Source organism: Corythoichthys intestinalis, chromosome 3 (assembly GCF_030265065.1).
Source record: "Corythoichthys intestinalis isolate RoL2023-P3 chromosome 3, ASM3026506v1, whole genome shotgun sequence".
Classification (NCBI taxonomy): domain Eukaryota; kingdom Metazoa; phylum Chordata; class Actinopteri; order Syngnathiformes; family Syngnathidae; genus Corythoichthys; species Corythoichthys intestinalis.
In genome coordinates, this window is record NC_080397.1 from 57,677,943 (window position 1) to 57,704,595 (window position 26,653).

A 26,653-nucleotide genomic window follows, 5' to 3' on the forward strand; every position below is an offset into this window, starting at 1 on the left:
TCCTTAACTTCTTTCCTCTTTTAGAAAAAGGTTTGGCGCTGTCTACTGTAAGTACTGACAATCATTTGAAGTGAGAAGTTTAAAGTATGCAATGCAACAAAATCTGATTAATATACAAAATATGCACGTCTGGGTTGGATTGCATGTATGGGTTTCACAGTACACTGGGACGAAATGGTGGGCCAAAAATATGGGCCCCTTTGCATTATTTTGCTTAGGGCCCCCAAATGGCCTGCTGCTGCATTGTCATCTTGGAAAATGACAAACATATTTTCAATTGAAGGGATAAGAAAGCTGTCTAAAATTTCAATTTGTGCATTTATTGAAGATTTAACCGCAGTCATCTCCCCAGTGCCTTTGCCTGACATGCAGCCCCATATCATCAAGGACTGAGGGAATTTTGATGTTTCCGTCAGGCAGTCATCTTTGTAAATCTCGCTGGAACAGCAACAAACAAAAGTTACAGCATCATATCCTTGACCAATGCAGATTTTTGACTCTTGACAAGACCCTGGCTTAAATTCAGCGTATGATTACATCCAATTGATATTCACATGGAACCCATGTAAATCGATGCCATTGACAGCCAAGCAACAGGACGTGTCCCCGAAATGTCCTCAAATAACAGGCAGTGTCCCCGAAATGTCTTCAAATCAACAGGAAGTGACCTGATATCAACAGGACTTGTCCCCGAAATGTCCACAAATCAACATGAAGCGACCTGATATCAACAGGACGTGTGCCCGAAATGTCCACAAATCAACAGGAAAGGACCTGATAGTTCTGTATCTAAGACAGGAAAGCCCCATCGAAATTTCTCCAGAAATTGCAGTTTCTATTATTTCAAATAATATTCCCATTTTTCTCGATAAATTTCAATGTTAGTGTCTTCAGTTCATAGTACAGTACTTATTAACCCTTAGATGCACAAGTTACTGGACCCTACACTCTTCCATAAGTGGGTCAAAAATGACCCATATTAGAACCAATGTGTTTTTATGCCATTTTGTCGAAGAATAATCACTTGTATATATTTTAGTATGATATTTAGGCCCACACAAGAATGATTTCATGCTTGAAATATCTTTATGATTCAATTAACATTTTTTTTTCTTCAAAAAAAAAACAAAACAAAAAAAAAAACAGAACAGCAATAGACTTTATCCTTCCTTGTATTTTATCATCAATGATGAAGAGCTCCCATGCATCTTTTTGGTGAGACAGCAGTGCTAAGCCCTTGTGGAGGCACTGACCGATTTCTGAGGATATTGTGGCTCTGTTTTCTGCCCTGGGTGGAAGGTAATTCTCTCTAGTAAGAGCCCTACCAACTCATTCTGTTGGCCATGATTTGGACACTTTCTTCTTCAGAGGACACATAAGTGGAATCTTATTGAGTCAGATTGATCCTATTCAGTTGGATTTCCAGGTGGACAACTGCCACTGCCACCTGGACAATAGTCTGGTCCTCATCATCAACGTTAAACCAACATCTGTAGGACCATTTCAGCTGTAAATCTAGCACAAATCCAATTTTTTCGTGTTTTTCCGACTCGACTAAACGGGAAAAGTCGCACAAAAGTGGATCATTTTCAAATTCGATCCAGGTCACTTTCGTATGTGGTTAAAATTCCATCCGGGCCACATTTTTCCAGAATGTGGCTGCGGTCCGAACTGTCAAGTCCCCCAAATTGGAATTCATGCAGCAATTAACATCAGCAAAGAGCAAGAGAGACAGGGTGCTACGGTGCGGTGCAGCTGTGCATTAGCGTTAGCGCCTAGCTTGAACGCCGCTTTTGGGGAAGGAGCCGGCTTGGCAACAGTCATTAAAAAAATAAAATGGGGTGAGAAAAAGCCTGACAATGCTTGGTTTTCGCTCTGCTCCAATGCTCTTGCGTATGCGGGCCAGTTTGCTCAGCACATCTCGGACTGCGAATTAGAGCACATGTGTGATACTTGAACAGGCTCAATGGACAAAGGCAGTCTGAATGGGTAAGCAAAAAAAACATATGACAAAAAAATCGGAATTGTGCATTAGGACCTGTGGTATGAACCTAGCCTTAGTTAGCTAGTCATGAAAGACACACACACACACACAAAATACTATATGGAGATAATACTTACTGTACACGTATCAGCTCTTGCTGTGTAAAATAATCTTCTTAAGGGATCTAACTTTTTACATACCTGGTCTGTGTGGTCCACGGTTAATTTATTCCTCACAGCCAAAGTTGATAAGAATGAAAGATTCCCATTGGATCCCATAGAAAATGCATGTGGGTCATTTTTTACCTACATGTGGAAGCTTAGGGTAGTCATACAAAAATGACAATTTCTTCAAATGTATAAAAAGTTCATCAAAAATTTGAATGGCATTATATCAAAAACATGTTTTTTGAGGAACTACTGGAATATGAATTGATAACAATTTTTCATTCCGAAGATAATTCAAGAAAACAACCTCACCAGGTCATTTTTGACCTAAGGGTTAATCACATCTATTGTTGTATGACAGAAAGATTTGTTAAATCTCCCCCAAAATTTTTTTTGATACTGAGTTTATAAAGATATCATAGTAAGTTCAACCGTACTATGATCTTTTTAGGGGAGCAGTTTTTTATTTTATTTTTGTTTTTTTGCTTTAATAGCATGGCCAAAATCGAGCCACCTGGAGTTGGGTTTCTTTATTTGTCGTTTGTGGCTTTCCGTAGTGTGGGACCAACCAGGAAATGCTAGTACATTTGAACGGCAGTAACAACGAATGACTCTGGTAAAATGCCCTTTTTAAATGTCGTTGCGTTTACCAATAGCAGGATATATATTAAATACTTCTGTATTTGCCGAATTTTCAGGCTCAAATATTCATGACAACATGTATTCGATATGCCTCGTTGGATATGCACGACGCTAACGGCTTTTTGTTTAGCTGCGTTTGCAAACGAAACAAAATTGACGTCACTTTGTTGTTTAATCAGTGAGTGATGGACGACGATAAATCTCTAATACAGAGGTTTCCAAAATTTTTCTCCGAGGGCCGCTTTAAAAAAAAAAAAAAAAAAAAAAATCAAAGGAAAGACTCAAATTCGATTGGACGTCTATCGCCGTCAATGGCATTGACGTGACCATTCAATGCCAGCCTTCTCAGTTGACATGAATCTGATGTCTGTAACTGAATGAATGAGTAAATGAGTTAAGGGCTTCAAGCAACAAAATAATCCATAGGTATAAGAATATTGCAATATACAATATATTTACATCCAATGAAACAAACTTTGCACAATAAAGAGAAAATGCCCAGTGACAGTGAAAACAAATAGTCAAATCAGCGCTGCAATGATTAATCGATTAAGTATTCAATTAGAAAAAAATATTCGAATTAAATTTTGCTGCTTCGAGTATTCGTTTAATTAAAGTGGCGTTGTAAGGGTTTGTTTTGAAAGTGTTTGCCTTTAGTTTTATTGATATAGGTGGATACACTGTCCTGTAGTCTGCCTCATTCACATTGCTGAATCCATTTGCTCCCTGTTAAGACCGACATAAGCTGAGTTTTTGTTTGGGATAAAGTTTTTGTTCATGCTATGGTAATTTAGTTTAAAGGTATATTTAGCCAATTTTTGTAGGAATATGTGTCTGAACTATTTGTTTAGAGCATTGCATAAATAAATAAAAAAAGTTAGTACTTTATAGCATTTAAGCTAGCGGACTTTTACTATGCAGGTTAGCCAATTGTTCTTTTGTTGTACCTAGATTCTTATTTATTTGTTTATTTTTCATACCGTTTGAGGCTCAGCTAGGGTATTTTAATTTTTCATTTTCAATATCCGATTACTCGATTATTTGAACTAACTAGTTAATCGACTATTAAAATAATCAATAGCTGCAGCCCCCCTAAAGTAAATCACAAGATAGCCCAATTCAACTCGATAAAAAAAGATTAGAAATAAATTTTGCTGCTTCGAGTATTCGTTTAGTTAAAGTGGCGTTGTAATGGTTTGTTTTGAAAATGTTTGCATTTAGTTTTATTGATTTGGTTGGATACGCTGCCCTATAGTCTGCTTCATTTCACGTGGCTGAATCCAGCTGCTCCCTACAGACCAACAGACATTAAGTTTTTGTTTGAGCTAATGTTTTTTTAAAATGCATTTGTAGGTATATTTGGCTGTGTTTTTTTTTTTTTTTTTTGTGGGAATACGTGTCTGAACCATTTGTTAGGAGCATTGTTAAAAAACAAACGTTAACATTTTATAGCATTTAAGCTAGCGGACTTTAGCCAATTATTCTTTTGTTATACATACTGTAGATCCTCATTTATTTTTTTATACTGTTTGAGGCCCTGCTCAGGTATTTTAATTTTTTATGTTCCTTATCCGATTACACGATTATTCGAACTAACTACTTCATCGATGAATCGACTACTAATATAATCGATAGCTGCAGCCCTAATTTATATAAATGTATTCAAAATAAAAATGGAACTGTATTTCCACTAGGGGCGTGAACCTCTTGGTACCTCACGATACGATTTGCGATACAAAGCTCCCGATTACAATGATGTCACAATATGGCGATACAGCAATTATCGATACATTAGGCAGGAAATCATTGAGATATTCTATAAAGCAATAAACAGAAAAACAAGCTGTCTTCATCCTTCTGCTGTAAGTATATCAGTGGAAGATGTCCAATCCATTTGAACTGGGAGGGTGGTGGTGAATGAACCCCTCCCACTTCTATAGCCATCAGTGGCCGCCAATGCCAGGCAACAAGGTAATTTTGTTCAGGGCGGTGATGTCCCATGGTTACAATGCTGAGCTTCCAGAGTATGACTCTAGTGACATAAACATGTCATCTGTTCAACCCTTTTAATTTGAACCCAAGAGGAACATTAATGAGCATGACAGCACTGTCGATACATCACGAAACGAGCAGCAAAAGCAAAATGGACAGGAAAGACGGGATGAGACGAGATTAGAGTAGGGGGGAAAAAAACTGCCAAAATGTGCCGAAAATCTGCCGAAAAGTCCTAAAAGTGGTGAATTTGACACCCAAATTTTCAGCTTGTTTTGTTTTGATGCATACAGACAGAACATACTCAAAATGCCTTAAGAAAAATTTTAAACATAGTAATATTAAAAAAAGGATGGTTTAAATATGCTATGTGACTAATTTGGTCAACAGATCAACAATCTGCTTTACGCTACCAAAAGAAAACGCAATGCTTAAAAGTATGAGGAGGAAACACATGCAAAAAGTATTTTGAGGCAATGAAAAGGTAATAAAAGTCTCTGTAAAAACACTTGCTGCTTTTAACCAGTTAGCGCATGTTTTGGACATCTCGCCGGTAACCCGGTAGTATTCGTCGAGTGACGGTGACAACATCACCCAGAGCATCCATAAAATATGGCTCCCTCTGTAGGTCAAAACATACTAAATAGTACAAATTTTTAAAACAATGGCAACATTTAATGTGTTTCTAAAAAAATTTAGTAAATGAGAACAATTGTGGCTTATTAGAGCCTACACGTCTTTAATCAATTAATCAAATTTATTTATATAGCCCTTTACAAAACCCTAAAGGCCCTCAAAGTGCTTTACAACAAAGACAAACATGTCTTAAGATAAATTAAAGGCAGGAAAGTATTATACAATGATATTAAGAAAAAAAGAAATGAAACAAAAACAGCGCATCGCGATAAAAATCAGACAGCAAATAAAACAGGTCAAATCCGAAAACATTAAAAACCCTTATGAAATAAAAACGGGCTCCCCTAATCTGGGGAAAAGGCGAGTCTAAAAAGGTGTGTTTTTAACCGAGACTTAAAAAGACTCAGATTCGTTTCAGGGGGAAGGCTATTCCACAACCTGGGGGCAGCAACCACAAAAGATCAGTCTCCCGACTGTTTAAGTTTTGAAATCGGAACTTGCAAAATAACCCATGAAGAGCCAGGAGGAGCCAAAATTCCACGCGTTCCCCTCCTGTGTTAACCCTTTGTACTGACTCCATGTTCCAAAAGTCTGAAGAAGGCTCACCGAAAACAGGTTGACAATTTATTCGTTGACAGTGGTCAAAAAAAAAAAGGCAAAACAGACGACAGAGGGACCCTGCTGGATTCAGGGTCGGCAAACAAGGCTACATAGAAATGTTCCCAAGCAGCATGTTATCTAAATGTTCAGTTATTTTTGAAAGCTGCGGTGGGGTGGGCCGGGCCGAAGGCGTGGCTGGGTATTGTCTTGGGATCATCCCTCTGTGGTAGGTCAGGTTCGTGCGTCATCCTTCGTGGCTGGGACCGACGCAGGTCTTGACGTCCAAGGCGCCTGCGCTATCATCTTGTTATCCTGGTTGGGCAACCGATGCTACTTGTTTTAGGACAGAGCGCCCTGCTGTTTGTCCCGGAGTGCCCGGTAGAACTGATTGCAAGAGTTGGTGCGTCCATCTTGCTCATGACGCGTTGGGCCTCTGTGATAAGATGGCGTTGTGTATCTTTTATGCCCTGTATTCTGCTTCTTTTCATTAAACTATTTTATAAGTGCTATTTATTTTATATTAGGTGTGTTAAAGTAATACAAACAATCCTACAGTAAATATGAGAAATGATACTATTCCCTGATTGATTATATTACGTGTTTTGGAGTAATGCAAACAGTTATATGGTGTGTGCGAGAAAGGTAACTATTCCCTTCAATGGTCAACTGTATCGAATGCTGCTGTGAGGTCTAGTAAAACAAGGACAGCTGGGTTTCCACTATCCACAGAAAGGGCAATGTCGTTATGCACTTTTAACAGTGCTGACTCAGTGCTGTGTCTGGACCTGAAGCCTGATTGGAACTTGTAAAGGGTGGAGTTTCTCTAAGAATGTTTGCAATTGAATAAAAACCTTTTTCTATTACTTTGGAAAGGAAAGACAAGTGGGAGACAGGTCTAAAATTGGACAGCACAGACGAGTCGAGATGGGTTTTTTTTGAGAAGGGGTCTGTTTGAAGGCAGCTGGGACAGAACCGGAACTGAGAGAGGTATTTATGAGAGCCAGCAGACTTGATCTAAGAAAACTAAAGTTTAAGTCCGAGGTTTGCAGCCATATATAATAGAGGTGTGCAAAATTTCCAATTCTTAGATTATTTGCGATTCGGCCGTGGAAGATTCGAGAACGATTCACAAACATCCAAATTCCGATTATTGAAATATGCCAAGTAAAGCAGAAGTACAACACACTCAGCGCGCCGCGCGGTCAATGAGGAACGGAGCGAGAGTAGCTAAACATCATGCTTCTCATTACCCGGCCCCTCGGGTAATGCCAATGCTCAACTCATGGCTTTAGCTCAACTCATGCCACGAGATAAAAAAACACAACAACATACCTGACTGCTGCCGAAAAGCTGCTACAAAGTACATCCACATAATGTTAAGGTAGATATCATTCATATAGGACTACATGCATTATAGATTCGGTAGCATTAGCAGCACACCTACAAAAAGCTAGATGCGGGCGTTAGTAAACGGCCGCCATCTTAAAACAGTACACTTCCCTGCAAGGCTGTTGTAGCGAACCTTCCAAGCAAACCTAATTAACTTTTTATCTAAAATACTCCTAAATCGGTAAAATATTGACTTGAATCTGTCTTTAAAATAGTTTTAAAACTTTCACATGTCGAAAGTAGACAAAAGGGAAATTATGGAATAACGGGAGCAATTTTAACATCTTTAACGGTTGATTCACAACATTAAATTAATTGAATGTAGTTTAAAGCTGCTGATACAGAATGGGGACTGGAGTTTTTTATTTAGTATTATTTTTGTATATTTGTTTACTGCTATATGTTAACTTGATACTGAAATAGTAGTTTGGTTTAGCCTGAGAGTATTTTTGAACAATTTTGGAACTAATGTACAAAACATTAAAAAAAAAAAAAAAAGAGGGGCATGCATCAATAATCGTTTTATAATCAAATCGGAGCCTCTGAATCATAATCGAATCGTTAGGTGCCCAAAGATTGCCAGCTCTAATATTTAATGATATTTTCACAATTTGCTGTGGACCAATAAAAACTGGGGAGCAGCCTGCCAGTGCTAATTAACTCCCAGTTCAAGAGGACTGGATGTCTGTTGCTGTCAGTAGCAGCAAAGTAGTTACAGTGTGTCTTCGCAGGTCAATGGCTTGGCTCTCGACATTTGTGCCGTATCGGCGGCAGCCGCTAAGTGTCCAGCTGGCCTGGAAGAAGGAGCTACAATGTCGGCGGCAGGAGCAGTTGGCCCTCAATGCCAAGTACTTGAGGGAAGAGTGTGTCCGCAATCATTTCTACAACGAATGGACCTCCCGACACTCCTTCGAACAGAGGTAGGCAGCACACATAATTTGATTTCTGGCAATGTTTGTGTGAAATGAAAAGAATGGAGGGGTATCACGCATTTTTAATGTTCCGTAATTTTGGACTATAAGTCGCTACTTTTTTGCCTCATTTTGAATCCTGCGGTTTAAAGCCCAGTGCGGTTTGTTTGTTGATTTATTTGGGTTAATAGGTAACGCATTATTTGACAGTGATGTCATAAGACTGTCATCAGACTGTCATAATCATGACATAATACTATCACGGTCATTACGCAATGCTTGGGACCGATGTCATTAAGTGTCATCCGGCTAATTATGTCACTAACTCCATTTATGTCTCGCTTGGATCTTTTACATTCATTAAAAAGTGAGATAATTTGCCATGTGACACTTAATGACATCTGTTATAATCATTCATTAATGCTCATGACAGTGTCATGTCATAATTATGATTGTCTTTAATGGCGCCACTGTCAAAGTGTTACCAAATACAATAACTAGCAATTAATGAAACAACTGGAACGGTAACTGAAGAAAAAAATTAGCACAGAACATGAATTTTGCCATTTACATCTCTAGCGCAGCAATGCATGCTAGGAGGCATGTTGCAGCAGAGGTTGACTGTCTTCCGCAAGGGAGCTGTGATGATCAAATGAAGCTTCTTGAAGCAACGAAGCTTTGCAGCTAATTGATTCAAAGCTGTAATATGACACGGCTGTCATAAGATCTAATGAACCACCATGAAGCTTTGAACCAATTAGCTGCAAAGCTTCATGGTGGTTCATTTGGTCTTATGGGTTATCTATGAACGAATGCCGTTTTTGTGCCAAATTTGGTGGCAAGCGGCTTATAGACAGGTGCACCTCTTAGTACGAAAATTGCGGTATGACATGACACTATCATGGTCATTACTGAATGCTTATGACAGATGTCATTAAGTGTCATCCGGGTGATTATGTCACTCACTAACTTCATTTATTTCCAACTCTGATCTTTTACATTTGCCATATGACACTAAATGACATCTGTTATAAGCAGGGTTGCACAAAATTTTTTTGCCCAGGTTCTCAGAGGAGGACCTGGAGATGTGACTTGGTCCTCATTGAGCTTGAGAGCCGACCCGCCTGATGCGATAAATTTATGACAAGCTTTACTTAGAGCCAATTAACTTTAATTAATTATATTAACAATTAATGCTTGATTAACATCAACTGGCACAACAAAATTGCCATTACTTTGAAGTGAAATGTAAAGAAATAAAAAGCACCAATTCAAAATAAAGGGCATTATGTGGCTCCCACATTAACTCCAAGCCTTTGTAAAAGTGGGATGTCCTCCTCATAAGACCTCATTGAACGTGCATATTTAGCTTTGTAAAATGCGAGCAAAAACATGTTTGTCAGTGCATGTCACTGTTCATTACCTTTATTCCGCCACTTGTCCATAGGGCGAGTGGGGTCCTGTTTGACATCGATAGTTTGCTTAATTGCCACATGCTCTGTTTTTTTTCGTGCTTTTCAAAGTTTGGATGGCTGAAATTCTTTGACCCTACATAAAATGCGCTGCTCTTATCGGCGACATTGGGATTCTCACGGCACATTTTGTACCGCATTTCCGTGCGAGCATCATTTGCTTCCAGCCATGGTACCTCCTGTAGCCACTTTTCAGCAAAAGTCCTTTTTTTCGGTAGCTCCGGTGACGTCTCTGTCGTCTGTCTGTCTTATGACGGGGGTGGGGGAACACGGAAGTAATTAGTCAGTGTGGCCTGCCTCTTCGACATTTTGAGAAGTTATTTTCTCGTGTCCGCCGCAAATACAGTGGTCAGCCATCGGTACGCAAAAGCGTATGGAAGCCGTTGAGGGACAGCGCGTTTGTCTACGTCCAGTACGCATGCGCGCATGCGGACCACTTATGTGCACCCCTGGTTATAAGCATGTGTTAATGCTCATGACAGTGTCATGTCAAAATTATGATTGTCTTATGGCACCACTGTCAAATAAAGTGTTACCAAATACAATAACTAGCAATTAATGAAACAACTGTATCAGTAACTGAAGAAATAATTAGCACAGAACATGAATTTTGATTATTTACATCTCTAGTGCGGCAATGCATGCTAGGAGGCATGTTGGGCAACAGCAGTGTTGACTAGAGGTGTGCAAAAATTCCGATTCTTAGATTATTCGCGATTCGGCCGTGGAAGATTCGAGAACGATTCACAAACATCCAAATTCCGATTATTGAAATATGCCAAGTAAAGCGGAAGTACAACACACTCAGCGCGCCGCGCGGTCAATGAGGAACGGAACGAGAGTAGCTAGACATCATGCTTCTCATTACCCGGCCCCTCGGGTAATGCCAATGTTCAACTCACGGCTCTAGCTCAACTCATGCCACGAGATAAAAAAACACAACAACATACCTGACTGCTGCCGAAAAGCTGCTACAAAGTACATCCACATAATGTTAAGGTAGATATCATTTATATAGGACTAGATGCAATATAGATTCGGAAGCGTAAGCAGCACACCTACTAAAAACTAGATGCGAGCATTAGTAAACGGCCGCTATCTTAAAGCAGTACACTTCCCTGCAAGGCTTTTGTAGCGAACCTTCCAAGCAAACCTAATTAACTTTTTATCTAAAACACTCCTAAATCGGTAAAATATTGACTTGAATCTATCTTTAAAATAGTTTTAAAACTTTCACATGTCAAAAGTAGACAAAAGGGAAATTATGGAATCACGGGAGCAATTTTAACAACTTTACGGTTTGTTTACTGCTATATGATAACTTGATACTGAAATAGTAGTTTGGTTTAGCCTGAGAGTATTTTTGAACAATTTTGGAACTAATGTACAAAACATTAAAAAAAAAGAAGAAAAAAAAAAGGATAGGGGTGCATCAATAATCGTTTTATAATCGAATCAGAGCCTCTGAATCGTAATCGAATCGTTAGGTGCCCAAAGATTCCCAGCTCTAGTGTTGACAGCAGGTGGCATCAGAGGTTGACTCCCCTCCCCAAAGGGACCATTGATGGACAAACGAAGCTTCTTGAAGCAATGAAGCTTTGCAGCCAATTGGTTCACAGCTTCATGGTGGTTCATTTGGTCTTATGACATTCGTATGATGCCGCTGTCAAATAAAGTGTTACGGGTTGATATATTTTGCTGTAAATATCCCATAATACAGTGAGGACAGCTGAGGCTTATCTATGAATAAATGTCGTTTTCGTGTCAAATTTGGTTGGTGGCGGCTTGTAGTCCGAAAATTACGGTGCTTTTAATCAGCCCTCCCAGTCACAATGAATTTGACATCCATTTGCATCAATAGCAGTGAATGTGGATTAAGAATGACAAAGCTGTAGAAAATGGATGATTTATGGCAGGGGTCTCCAAACCGGTCCTCGAGGGCCGCTGTGGGTCCTGGTTTTTGTTCATACCGATCAAGTCAAGACCTTTTAACCAATGTGATTTGTGCTAAAACAAGCAGCACCTGACTGCTATCAACTGATTACACTTAGAAAACACCAGATTGGTGAAAAGGTGTGGTCTTGTTTTGTTGGAGTGAAATCCTGCACCTACTGCGGCTCTATGTGGAATAGTTTGGAGACCACTGATTTATGGTGTCCCCTCAGATATCATTTTCATACAGAATATCTTATAAGAGTACACATTTTGCAAACACAGGAGCCTGAAACAAACCACTTCTGTCTTTGCTTTGACAGTATGTCAGCATATTGTAAACAGAAACTGGAGGATGAGAAAATGGACAATCTGGAACAGCGCAGGATACGACTCAGGGACATGCTTAAAGAGGAGCAAAAGCAACATGAAATGGAGCTCAAGCAGCTGCAATCTCGGGGAGGTGCAATGTTGAAAAAAACAGAAGAGCAGGATTTGTTAAGAGGGGAGAGGAGAAAAAAGGTAAATTTAGTTGATTATTATAAGCTTTTTTCCACTTCTACCAGTGTGGTTTCTTTTTTTTTAATTTGTTATTGTCTTGTAATTGCAGCTAGCACAGGAGCTTCTGAAGGAACACCGGAAGAGAACCAACCCCATATTGCAACAGGTAGTACTTTGATTTCAAGGACAATCTAGTCGTTAACATGGTTATAGATGTCTTGTGAAGGCTATGTTGGCTGCATTTCTTTCATTTTATGGGGTGTTACCAATGGTATAACTTCCTTTGGTGGATAATAATGTTTTATAGTTACGAAATGAAAAATGTAGGTGGTTAAGAATAGTGACTTATAATGTGAATGGTCTTATAAATCCAATCAAGAGAACAAAAATATTAATCAAACTGAGGAAGGACAAAATTGAAGTGGTGTTTCTACAAGAAACTCCTGTCTCAGAGAGGGAGGATGAGAAACGAACATCTGGGCTTTAAGCACCAATACTTCACCTAATTTTGTATTGTAAAAAAAACTAGGGCTGTCAAAATTCTCGCGTTATGGGCGGTAATTAGTTTTTTTAATTAATCACGTTAAAATATTTCACGCAATTAACGCACATGCCCCGCTCAAACAGATTAAAATGACAGCACAGTGTCATGCCCATTTGTTACTTGTGTTTTTTGTCTCCCTCTGCTGGCGCTTTGGTGTGACTGATTTTATGGGTTTCAGCACCGTGAGCATTGTGTAATTATTGACATTAACAGTGGCGAGCTACTAGTTTATTTTTTGATTGAAAATTTTACAAATTTTATTAAAACGAAAACATTAAGAGGGGTTTTAATATAAAATTTCTAGAATTTGTACTAACATTTATCTTTTAAGAACTAAAAGGGATCCACGGATAGAAAGACTTGAACAGAAAGAATGTTAATAATGTTAATGCTGATTTATTGTTATAATTAACAAATACAGTACTTATGTACAGTATGTTGGATGTATATATCCGTCTTGTCTTTCCATTCCAACAATAATTTACAGAAAAATATGGCATGTTTTACAAATGGTTTGAATTGCGATTAATTACGATTAACTTTTAAGCTGTGATTAACTCGATTAAAAATTCTAATCGTTTGACAGCCCTAAAAAAAAAAACGTTTAAAAGGGTAAACATATAAAAAAGAACATCTCGACCACTCCTTGATGTCTGCGATTTCTGCATTGCGACCTTTGCTATATTACCATGTTTCACCCATAAAATCCCCCAAAAATCCGTCTGTGGCCATTTGGGCTGCAGCTATAGATTATTTTAGTTGTCGATTAATCGATGAAATATTTAGTTCGAATAATCGATTAATTGGACAAGGAACATAAAAAATTAAAATACCTGAGCTGATCTTAGCTGATTCAAACGGTATTTAAAAAAAAAAAAAAAAAAATAGGTGAGGATCTATGTACAATAGGACTGCAGCTATCGAATATTTTAGTAGTCGATTAGTTCGAATAATCGAGTAATCGGATAAGGAACATGAAAAATTAAAATACCTGAGCCTCAAACGAGATCTTTTTTTTTTTAAATGAGGATCTGTGTACAACAAAAGAAAAATTGGTTATGTTAGATGGAAAAAGTCTGCTAGCTTAAATGCTATAAAATGCTAAGTTTTTTATTTTCTTACAAGGCTCTTAACAAGTGGTTCAACACATATTCCCACAAAAAAAAACAGCTAAATATACCTATGAACTAAATTAAGAATGCATAAAAAAAAAAACATTAGCTCAAACAAAAACTTATGTTGGTCTTAACAGGGAGCAGTTGGATTTAGCCATGTGACAAAAGGCAGACCAGAGGGCAGTGTATCCACCCTCATCAATAAAACTAAATGCAAACACTTTCAAAATAAACCATTACAATGCCACTTTAATTAAACGAATACTCGAAGCAACAAAATTTAGTCCGAATATTTTTTTCTAATCGAATACTTGAGTTAATCTATTTATCGTTGCAGCACTAATGTACAACAAAAGAACAGTTGGCTAACTTGCATAACAAAAGTCCGCTAGCTTAAATGCTATAGAAGTCTATGTTTTTTTTTTTTTTTTTTTTTAACAATGCTCTTAACAAATGGTTCATGCACATATGCCCACAAAAAATGGCTAAATATACCTATAAACTAAATTACAAATGCATTGGGGAAAAAAAACATTAGTTGAAACAAAAACCTAGCTTATGTTGGTATGAACAGGGAGCAGATGGATTCAGCCATGTGAAATGAGGTAGACTAGAGGGCCGTGTATTCGCCCAAATCAATAAAGCTAAATGCAAACACTTTCAAAACAAACCATCACAACGCCACTTTAATTAAAAAAATACTCGAAGCAGCAAAATTTAATTCGAATCTTTTTTTCTAATCGAATACTCGAGTTAATCGATTAATTGTTGCAGCACTAGTGGCCATTCACATCTGTGTCTTGACACTTGATGATACATGCTACATGGAGTTTTGGGATCTAAACAAGGTACAGCAAATACGCGATTAGAGCTGAAACGAGTACTCGAGCAACTCGGGTAGCTCGAGTTTAAAAACTGATCCGAGTAATTTTATTCACCTCGAGTAATCGTTTATTTTGACAGCTCTAAGCATCACGTTTTGCTCGGACTACTTTTAATGCGGGACAACGCGCTGTCATGTGCGGAGAGGAAGAAGGGAAAAAATTTTTTGCTGCAGCCGACAGCCGCCACAAACGACGCCGACATTGCTAAATACTAGCCCGCATGATGCTACGTTGGTACAGGTAGAGTCTGATGCGTCTCATGGAGATCACATGTATGTTGAACTAGATGCGAAATGACAGACTCGGCCGCGTCTGGACAGCGTTAGTAAGCAGCTGCCATCTTAAAGCAGTAGAGCGCTAAGCGCTAATAAAGAGCGCTAAGCGCTAATAAATAAGATTAACGTTACTGTCGCTACTAGCTCACGTAACGTTAGCCCTGCGGAGGGCTAGGTTTCAATTAATTATGACCACTGTCGATGCGTGGCTAACGTATCTTACATACAGGCTTTAACATAACATAGCATTGTGGAGTGATGAGGGTGTAAAATAAAAACTTAATCATGCTAACTATCAATTTTAGCTCAGTAGTCATTGCTGGATAAAACACCAAGTAGCACTGGTCCCTAATGTGCTCCAATACAGCCTGTATCATACATTTATTATGAACACTGCAAAAACTCAAAATCCTATCAGGACTTACAGTTTAGACTAACTTAAAACTTAACTACAACTTAAAAATGGCTTGACACAAAGAGAAATTCAATTGAAACACGTGGGAAAAAATCCTTAAAACATTTAAGTGATGTGTGTTATCAAGTGTAACGGCATTTTTAGGTAAGATATATATATATATATATATTTTTTTTTTTATAAGCTCTAAAAGTTTTTTGAGTGAAAGCAGTGAATTAGTCTTTTTTTTTTTTTAATTCTACTTACATCTGAGATGCAATTGTTGGCTGTTTTCAACAATATACATCGAAAATAAAGACATTGATTGACTGAAAATGGTTCAAGATTAGATGAAATGTCTTGTTTTCTCATATATATTTATAATTGCTCTTCACCTAAAAATATATTTGTTTTATCCGATTACTCGATTAATCGATAGAATTTTCAGTCGATTATTAAAATATTCGATAGCTGCAGCCCTATACGCGATAATATCTCATTAAAATCATGGCATCTTTAATTATGCTTTCGCATGCTCTCACCTCCAGTTTGGGTTTTGCTGTTCAAATTTTTTTAAATTTTCTTTTTAGATGCCCTCCTGTTCAAAATTTTTCTTCCCCAAGAAAATAGAGATTTTAAGCTTTCCAATGATGTATCACACATGCATATAGGACAATTTTGAAATTTGGCCAAATTGGGGGTCTCAGAGCAGAACATCAAATTACCTGAGTATTTTCCGCCCAATTTTTTTTTGCCTTTCATTCAACAGAAACTCAAATTGTTGGTATGATTCGAAGGGAATGAGTGTAACGTATAGAAGGCATTAAGATGTTGCGTGAATTGAGATAGTCATATTTATTTGTAGAAATATTGTTCGCAGGTTGAGACGAGATCCCCAGAGAATGTCAACCAGTTGCCAGTAGAAAACGAACGTGAGATGACCCCAAAGGAAGACCTTGAGAAGATGGAGCACTCAGTGGAGAATGAGGATTTTGAAGAGCGTAAGAGAGAAGAACTTCTTCAGAAGAAAATGGAGGAACTGAAACGGATGGAAGAGGAGGTACTCCAAAATCGACATGTAGTGGAGGAAAATGGCAAACAGTTCATGTTAAAATACTGTTTCTCTGGCCAAGGCGACTCGTCTAAAGGCGGATGAAGAAACTTTACAGATCAAGCTTTGGGAGCTTGACAAGTTGGAGTTGGAGAGAAAAAAATTTGAAGAAAGGCACAAGATGGCTCAAATGCGGTAAGGAAAGCTATTAAGGATTGAAGCATTCAGATTTCTGGTAGACTGAGATCATTTAATATTTCTCCAATTAGGCGTTTCCTCACCCGACAATACCGAGCCCAGCTTAGGAGTAGAGCTCAGCAGGTGCAGGAAGAACTGGTGAGTTGTGAATTTCTCACGAACAAAACAGTAAACACATAGATTTCAATTTTGGCACATGTGTTTGTAAAAAAATAACAATGATAAAAGCTGCAATTCGGTTTTTAAAAAAGTGTTATGTCTTATATCATCTAGGACTCCGACTTCAAGATCCTGTCAACCTTGCTGAAAGGAGAGCAAGATGTGAGGATAGAGGGAACACGAAGAGAAAGAATCTTTGCTGATGCTGCCTGGATGAAGCAGGTGATTGAAGAGCAGCTTCAGCTTGAGAGAGAGAGGGAGGCTGAGTTTGACCTCCTGCACAGGTGAGCATCAGCTGCAAAATGAGCTCTGACTAAATATGCCATTACTACAGTCCCTGACAAAAGTCTTGTCGTGTATCCATTTTGTAGAAACAATTGCTAATAACCTGACTTTTAATTACCGTATTTTTCGGACTATAAGTCGCGTTTTTTTTTCATATTTTGGCTGGGGGTGCGACTTATACTCAGGAGCGACTTATGTGTGGAATTATTAACACATTATGATATAATTTCACATGTTATTTTGGTGTTTTGCAGTGACACTGATGGTTTATGTAAAGTTGTTAGCATGTTCTTATGCTATAGTTATCTGAATAACTCTTTATAGCTATGGCCACGTTCGCGTTCTGCCTTTGGCAGTGTATGTTCAATTGTATTATTGACTTTTTTTATCTTGAAATGGATGCATTTAGTTTGTGGCGCTTTCACGCCCACGTGAGGGCACACTCGCACTTATTTACGTGACACGCCAGAAGAAGACGGACAGCTACGTAGCTCTGAGTGAGTGGGCGAGTTAGCTAGAGAGAATAGACGGATGCGAACCTACTTTCATTGTTTATGCTTTTAAATCATCTCTACAGAGGCAACGCCTGCGTGTATCATCTTTTCTGTTGTTGTTGTGTGTTTTCCACCCGCGATCGGACACTTAGAGCCAGTTGTGTGGTTGTTTGAACGATGTGCTAATGATAGCGAACGCATGCTAACCTGTTACTTATTACTAATAGTACCTAATTATCATTTATTTACGTTGATGCGAACCTGTTTTCTATCGAGGATCAAATTGATTCAGCAAATTATACGGACGTCCAGCATTGTCTTTTGGGAGTTTGCTGTATAGCCAGGACCGAACCGTAACGTAGGACAGTATATTCACATTTCGTTGGTCATACACTGTACACTGTACATTTATTTAGCATGTTGTTCTCTATTGTATTTTTATATTAAATTGCCTTTCAAGATGACATGTCTGTTCTATGTGTTGGATTTTATCAAGTAAATTTCCCCCAAAAAATCGACTTATACTCCGGTGCGACTTGTATATGTTTTTTTTCCTCTTCATTTGGCATTTTATGGCTGGATCGACTTATACTCAGGAGCGACTTGTAGTCCGAAAAATACGGTAAATTCAATTGGTTTCAGAAATGGCTCATATGAAAGCTGAAACCCTCCCAAATGATAAATGTACAAAAATATATTTTTTCACTGAAAAAAAGATTTATCACTTAATGAAGACATAAAGGTCAAATTTTGGCAAGACAAAAGTTTTGTCGCCTACAGAAAGTAGTGTGAAAATTGAACAAAAAATGTACTTCAAATACAAAAATATGTTACATAACATAAGCGAATTAAGTAGTGGTGCTGTGAGATCCAAATGTAATATTTTTAGGGCTGTCAAACGATTAAAAATTTTAATCGAGTTAATTACAGCTTCAAAATTAATTAATCGCAATTCAAACCATCTATAAAATATGCCATATTTTTCTGTAAATTATTGTTGGAATGGAAAGATAAGACACAAGACGGATATATACATTCAACGTACGGTACATAAGTACTGTATTTGTTTATTATAACAAGAAATCAGCAATATGGCATTAACATTATTTACATTCTCTTAAAGCGATCCATGGATAGAAAGACTTGTAGTTCTTAAAACATAAATGTTAGTACAAGTTATAGAAATTTTATATTAAAACCCCTCTTAATGTTTTCGTTTGAATAAAATTTGTTTTAGCCCCCCTGGTGTTAATACTTTGTACAACCTCCTTTTGCCAACAAAACAAGGTCTGGGGACTGAGATGGCCATGGGAGGAGCTTGATTTTGTGTCTGGTGAACCATTTCTGTGTAGATTTGGCCATATGTTTAGGGTCATTGTCTTGCTGAAAGACCCAGTGACGACCCATCTTCAGCTTTCGGGCAGAGGGCAACAGATTTTGATTTAAAATGTCCTGGTATTTCAAAGCATTCATGATGCCAGGCACCCTAACAAGGTTCCCAGGGCCTTTGGAAGCGAAACAGCATCACTGACCCACCCCCATACTTCACAGTGGGTATGAGGTGCTTTTCAGCACGCGCATCTTTCGTGGCATGCCAGACCCACTTAGAGTGTTTGATGCCAAAAAGCTCAACCTTGGTCTCACACAAAAATACACACGGTCCCAGGCTTCGGTCAGATGAGATGAGATCTGTTGCCCTCTGCCCGAAAGCCGAAGATGGGTCGTCACTGGGTCTTTCAGCAAGACAATGACTCTAAACATATGGTCAAATCTACACAGAAATGGTTCACCAGACACAAAATCAAGCTCCTCCCATGGCCATCTCAGTCCCCAGACATTGTTTTGTTGGCAAAAGGGGGTTATACAAAGTATTAACAGCAGGGGTGCTAATAATTGTGACACAGATTATTTGATGTAAAATAATTTTTTCTTTATGTGGGATTTTTTCCCCACTAAATGAATGCACTTGTATTGAAGGTTGGATTTTTCTCTTTTTTCCCCATTAAGGTCCCATATTATTTGAGTTTAAACAAAAATATTAGAAGCTAAAAAACACATCTTTTTCAGGGGTGCCAATAATTATGGAGGGCACTGTAAATGCATGACAACGCTACTTAATTAAACAAATCTTCGAAAATTATATTCGAAGCTTTTTTCTAATCAAATTACTCGAGTTAATCGATTTATCGTTGCAGCACTAAAATACGCTTTTCACTTCAGGGAGGAAGCTCAACGGGTGTGGGAGAAACGAGAAGCAACTTGGGAGCATGAGAGAAAAGCCAGAGAACTACTCATGCATCAGGTACGCTTGCTTTTTAATAAGCAAACATGGCAGAGCATTTCCGAAACATACACCAAGTACTAAAAGAGCAATCTTCTGTAAAGGTGCTCTCCGGAAGACGGAAGCAGATGGAGGTGAAAATGCAGAAAAATCGCGAAGCTCAAATGGAATCCCTGAGGAAACGAGATGAATTGATCCAGGAGCTGGAGAAGGCGAATGAGCTCAGACGCCAGGAGAGGGAGCTCAAACACCAGGAGAGCGAGAGAGAGAAGCGCCGTCAAGCAGAACAGGTGCAAGAGACTGATGTTCTATCGCTGAATTTTAATTGTTAGAAAATGACCTCACGAGGCAATTGAATCAATGAAGAAGCTTTTAGTGATTGTGTACAAGTACATAACATTATTTACCTGCATATGTGTGCAATATGGTTATCGTGTGTGCCAAGGGCGTAGGTTTGGTCTCAATATTGGTAGGGACGATATAACAGCATAACCTACATATACACTTTTTGCTGGGGAAGGGACATTAATAAGACCAAACAGATTGGGTGAACGGGGGTCAGGGCTACATTCAGGCATGAAAATCTGTCACCTTTTGAAGTCAACAAGGGTGACCTACGTGAATTGCGTACAGTCCCTGACAAAAGTCTTGTCACTTATCCATTTTGTAGAAACAATTGCTAATAACCTGACTTTTATTTATTCAATTGGTTTCAGAAATGGCTCATATGAAAGCTAAAACCCTCCCAAATGATGTTGAATGTACTCATACAGTGGGGCAAATAAGTATTTAGTCAACCACTAATTGTGCAAGTTCTCCCACTTGAAAATATTAGAGAGGCCTGTAATTGTCAACATGGGTAAACCTCAGCCATGAGAGACCGAATGGGAAAAAAATCAGAAAATAACATTGTTTGATTTTTAAGTACCCTAATTTTCGCACTATAAGGCGCACCTGACTATAAGCCGCCACCCACAAAATTTGGCATGAAAACGGCATTTGTTCATAGATAAGCCGCACTGGACTATAAGCCGCAGCAGTCCTGTATTATGTATTATGGGATATTTACACAAAAAATATATTAACTGGTAAAACTTAATTTGACAGCAGCATCATATGACTGTTATAAGACCAAATGAACCACCATGAAGCTTTGAACCAATTGGCTTCATTGCTTCAAGAAGCTTCATTTGGCCATCACTGCTCCCTTGGGGGAGACAGTCAACCTCTGCTGCCACCTGCTGTCAACACTGTTGTTGTCCAACATGCCTCCATGCATGCATTGCAGTGCTACATATGTAAACAAAAATCAAAATTCATGTTTTGTGGTAATTATTTCTCAGTTACTGTTCCAGTTGTTTCATTAATTGCTAGTTATGGTATTTGGTAATACTTTTTTGACAGTGCCGCCATAAGACTGTCATAATTATGACATGACACTGTCATGAGCATTAATGAATGCTTATAACAGATGTAATTTAGTGCCATCCGGTAAATGATTTCACTTTTGAATGGATGTAAAAGATCTGAGCTGGACATAAATGGAGTTAGTGACATAATTTGCCAGCTGACACTTCATGACATCTGTTATAAGCATTTAGTAATGATAGATAGATAGATACATAGATACATAGAATCATGTCATAATTATGGCGGTCTTATGACGCCACTGTCAAAAAAAGCGTTACCTATTCACCCAAATAAATCAACAATTAAGCCGCCCTGGACTATAAGCCACAGGATTCCAAATGAGGGGAAAAAGTAGCGGCTTAATAGTCCGAAATTTACGGTAATTTATTTGCAAATCATGGTAGAAAATAAGTATTTGGTCTATACCAAAAGTTCATCTCAATACTTTGTTAACTCTTCACAAGCTTTTCACACACTGTTGCTGGTATTTTAGCCCATTCCTCCATGCAGATCTCCTCTAGAGCAGTGATGTTTTGGGGCTGTCGTTGGGGAACACGGAATTTCAACTCCCTCCTCACCCCGTGGCGTCAAAATGATAACAAGAACGGTGAGCAAAAATCCCAGAACCACACGGGGGGACCTAGTGAATGACCTACAGAGAGCTGGGACCTCAGTAACAAAGGCTACTATCAGTAACGCAATGCGCCGCCAGGGACTCAAATCCTGCACTGCCAGACATGTCCCCCTGCTGAAGAAAATACACGTCCAGGCCCGTCTGCGGTTTGCTAGAGAGCATTTGGATGATCCAAAAGAAGACTGGGAGAATGTGTTATGGTCAGATGAAACCAAAATAGAACTTTTTGGTAGAAACACAGGTTCTCTTGTTTGGAGGAAAAAGAATACTGAATTGCACCATACCCACTGTGAAGCATAGGGGTGGAAACATCATGCTTTGGGGCTGTTTTTCTGCAAAGGGACCAGGACGACTGATCTGTGTAAAGGAAAGAATGAATGGGGCCATGTATCGAGAGATTTTGAGTGAAAATCTCCTTCCATCAGCAAGGGCATTGAAGATGAGACATGGCTGGGTCTTTCAGCATGACAGTGATTCCAAACACACAACCAGGGCAACAAAGGAGTGGCTTCATAAGAAGCATTTCAAGGTCCTGGAGTGGCCTAGCCAGTCTCCAGATCTCAACCCCATAGAAAATCTGTGGAGGGAGTTGAAAGTCCCTGTTGCCCAACAACAGCCCCAAAACATCACTGCACTAGAGGAGATCTGCATGGAGGAATGGGCCAAAATACCAGCAACAGTGTGTTAAAAGCTGGTGAAGAGTTACAGAAAATGTTTGGCCTCCCTTATTGCCAACAAAGGGTACATAACAAAGTATTGAGATGAACTTTTGGTATTGACCAAATACTCATTTTCCACCATGATATGGAAATCAATTCTTTAAAAATCAAACAATGTGATTTTCTGGGTTTTTTTTCCACATTCTGTCTCATGGTTGAGGTTTACCCAGGTTGACAATTACAGGCCACTATAATATTTTTCAAGTGGGAGAACTTGACTAAATACTTATTTGCCCCACTGTATAATTGTTTCACTGAAAAAAAGATTGATCATTTAATGAAGACATAAAGGTCAAATTTTGGTAAGACAAACGTTTTGTTGCCTACAGAAAGTAGTGTGAAAACTGAACAAAAAATGTTCTTCATATACAAAAATATGTTACATAACATAAGCGAATGAAGTAGTGGTGCTGTGAGATCCAAATTTAATATTTTGTATGACTTCCATGGGCTTGAAGGACTGCATCCATGTGGTTTGGCAATGATTCATACAATTTATTAATGAAGTCATCAGAAACATCAAAGAAAGCAGTCTTGCATGCCTCCCAGAGTTCATCAACATTCTAGGGTTTCGTCTTCCATGCTTCCTCTTTCGTCCTACCCCAGACATGCTCGATGATGTTCATGTCTGGTGACTGGGCTGGCAAGTCCTGGAGGATCTTGATTGAAGTATGCGATGGAGCACCATCCTGCTGCACAATTTGTCCCTTTTTATGGTTAGGAATGTAAGAGGCAGCTAAGATTTGTTGATATTTCAGACTATGTATGTTGCCTTCCACCCTGCAGGTCTCTCGCACACCCCCAGACCATGATTTTGCCACCACCAAACTTTTTTGAGTGAATCTCGGATCTACAGTGGGGAAAACAAGTATTTGATACACTGCCGATTTTGCTGGTTTTCCGACTTGCAAAGCATGATACAAATTACAGACCTCTACATAAGTTTTCTTCAACTGTGAGGGACGGAATCTAATACAAAAAAAACAGAAAATCATGGTGTATGATTTTTAAATAATAAATTTGCATTTAATTGCATGAAACAAGTATTTGATACATCACAAAAATCAAACTTAATATTTGGTACAGAAACCTTTGTTTGCTATTACAGATACCAAATGTTTCCTGTAGTCCTTGACAAGGTTTGCACACACTGCAGCAGGGATTTTGGCCCACTCCTCCATGCAGATCTTTTCCAGAGCCTTCAGGTTTCGGGGCTGCTGTCGGGCAACACGGATTTTCAGCTCCCTTCATAGATTTTCTATCGGGTTCAGATCTGGTGACTGGCTAGGCCACTCCAGGACCTTAAGATGCTTCTTACGGAGCCACTCTTTAGTTGCCTCGGCTGTGTGCTTTGGGTCGTTGTCATGCTGGAAAACCCAGCCCCAAGGGTTCAGGGCTCTCACTGAAGGAAGGAGGTTGTCAGCCAAGATCTGGCGATACATAGCCCCATCCATCCTCCCCTCAATACGGTGCAGTCGTCCTGTACCCTTGGCAGAGAAGCAGCCCCCAAAAAATGATTTTTCCTCCTCCATGTTTCACGGTTTGGATGGTGTTCTTTGGGTTGTACTTATCCCTATTTTCCCTCCAAACACGACGAGCCGAGTTTAGACCAAAAAGTTCAATTTTGGTCTCATCCGACCACATGACCTTCTCCCATTGCTCCTCTGGATCATCCAGATGGTCATTGGCAAACTTCAGACGTGTCTGGACATGCACTGGCTTCAGCAGCGGGACCTTGCGTGCGCTGTAGGATTTTAATCCATGATGGCGTAATGTGTTTCCGATGGTTTTCTTCGAGACTGTGGTTCCAGCTCTCTTCAGGTCATTGACCAGGTCCTGCAGTGTAGTTCTGGGCTGATGCCCCACGAGGTGAGATCTTGCATGGAGCCCCAGAACGAGGCAGACTGACCGTCAACTTGAACTTCTTCCATTTTCTAATAATCGCTCCAACAGTTGTTACCTTCTCACCAAGCTGCTAGCTTATTTTCCTGTAGCCCATCCCAGCCTTGTGCAGGTCTATTATTTTATCCCTGATGTGCTTACACAGCTCTTTGGTCTTGGCCATTGTGGAGAGGTTGGAGTTTGTTTGTTTGAGCATGTGAACAGGGTCTTTTATACAGGTAAGAAGTTCAAACAGGTGCAGTTACTTCCGGTAATGAGTGAAGAACAGGAGGGGTTCTTAAAAAAGAACTAAGAGCCGAAATATTTACTAGTTGGTAATGTATCAAATACTTATTTCATGCAGTTAAATACAAATTTATTGTTTAGAAATTATACAATGTGATTTTCTGGATTTTTGTATTAGATTCCGTTCCTCACAGTTGAAGAGAACTTATGATACAAATTACAGACCTCTACATGGCTTGCAAGTGGGAAAACCAGCAAAATCGGCAGTGTATCAAATACTTGTTCTCCCCACTGTATGCAGGCTCCAGTAGGTCTCCTGCAATATTTGCGGCGACTGTGGTGTAATTCAATGGAAGATTCATCTGAAAAAAACACCAGTTTGGTGGTGGCAAACTCAAAAGGTTGCTTAAAAGTTAGCGGGGACAATGTGAGCATCCTGAAAAGTTGCTAGTGTTATGTCCCTACCGTCCTTATGCAAACCTACGCCCTTGGTGTGTGTTATAGGCAGAGGAGCAGCTCCAAGAACAGTGCAGAATAGAGGAAATACAAGATGAGATGGATTCACAGCTCAGCCAGGAGGCGTTGCTAAAGCAGAGCATAGTCAATAGAGCATTCCAGCCAAGGGTAAGTGAACAAGTTGTGGCCACAACTCTCAAATGAGTTACCTTTTTTTTTTCTCTCCAATTCAGATACACGCCAGGCCTCGAGTAGCATGGACATGAGCAACTGAATTCACAACAATTTTATCGCTTATTTGAATTGCCTCGTAACAAGGCCCGTGTGCCATCTGTTATTTTAAATGGGTTCAAAAGTATATTTTATACATTTCATTTTGAATTGTCTCGTCAATGAAACAACAAACACTGTGTACGTTTTGAATAAATTAATTTTATTTAGAAAAGTATTTGTATTTTCCAAATTGCAACTCAACAGCTGCATCATATACAGTAACAGTACATCCCTGCACTCCATTCAGTAACATTTAAGTTGTGCTGGACAATCAGGAAACGAGACACGAGCAGCTCTATCTGGTAATGTTGCACGACACGAGGGCGATCGGAGCGCAAAACATGTGGACTTTTAGCTCCGAGTAGTTCTAACAACGCCAACACTGTACTAGTGCAGAGTAGAAAAGCAATGTGGTGTTTCGGATGGTAGATGATGCACATGTCGGATGCATTCCCCGACTTGGCTAACGAGCAAGTGCACAACTAACTGGCTACACCGAAGGCAGATCATGGAAATAAGCGTTTATATTACATAACCATTTGTATTGCAAAGCTTCACAAGTATGTGTAAATTAGAAATTGAAGCAATAAATGGATTAATTTGTCCAAGCCTTCCAATTCCACTAAAGCCAACAAGATCGACATTTATTTGTCAACGCGCTCCCAAAGACATCCAAAAGGTAGTTTGCCGACTTGCTTTTGAGTTGACTTGGCAGGTCCTCTTCACTCTTTTGGTGGTGTGTGTGCATGCGCCATAAGCAGAGTTTAAGGGGGGAGGCCCTGGTGGCCGAAAAGTGTCATTGCATGTAATTGACTTTCCTCTCTACAGTGCCTTGCAAAAGTATTCAGCCCCCTTGAATCTTGCAAGCTTTCGCCACATTTCAGGCTTCAAACATAAAGATATGAAATATAATTTTTTTGTCAAGAATCAACAACAAGTGGGACACAATCGTGAAGTGGAACAACATTTATTGGATAATTTAAACTTTTTTAACAAATAAAAAACTGAAAAGTGGGGCGTGCAATATTATTCGGCCCCTTTACTTTCAGTGCAGCAAACTCACTCCAGAAGTTCAGTGAGGATCTCTGAATGATCCAATGTTGTCCTAAATGACCGATGATGATAAAT

The 26,653-nt window shown here is 39.1% G+C and overlaps 1 protein-coding gene across 1 annotated transcript; it reads left to right on the plus strand.

Annotated features, from left to right (window-relative positions):
- The first annotated feature begins 2,675 nt into the window (after nucleotides 1-2,675).
- On the plus strand, nucleotides 2,676-25,697 carry tchp (trichoplein, keratin filament binding). Its single transcript, XM_057832750.1, has 12 exons — nucleotides 2,676-2,767; nucleotides 8,142-8,330; nucleotides 12,049-12,247; nucleotides 12,336-12,392; nucleotides 16,319-16,498; nucleotides 16,572-16,684; nucleotides 16,759-16,825; nucleotides 16,961-17,130; nucleotides 19,846-19,927; nucleotides 20,011-20,196; nucleotides 25,301-25,420; nucleotides 25,486-25,697. The coding sequence occupies exons 2-12, from the start codon at nucleotides 8,146-8,148 to the stop codon at nucleotides 25,516-25,518; spliced, it is 1,392 nt and encodes a 463-aa protein (XP_057688733.1). The 5' UTR covers nucleotides 2,676-2,767; nucleotides 8,142-8,145; the 3' UTR covers nucleotides 25,519-25,697.
- The last annotated feature ends 956 nt before the right edge of the window (nucleotides 25,698-26,653 follow it).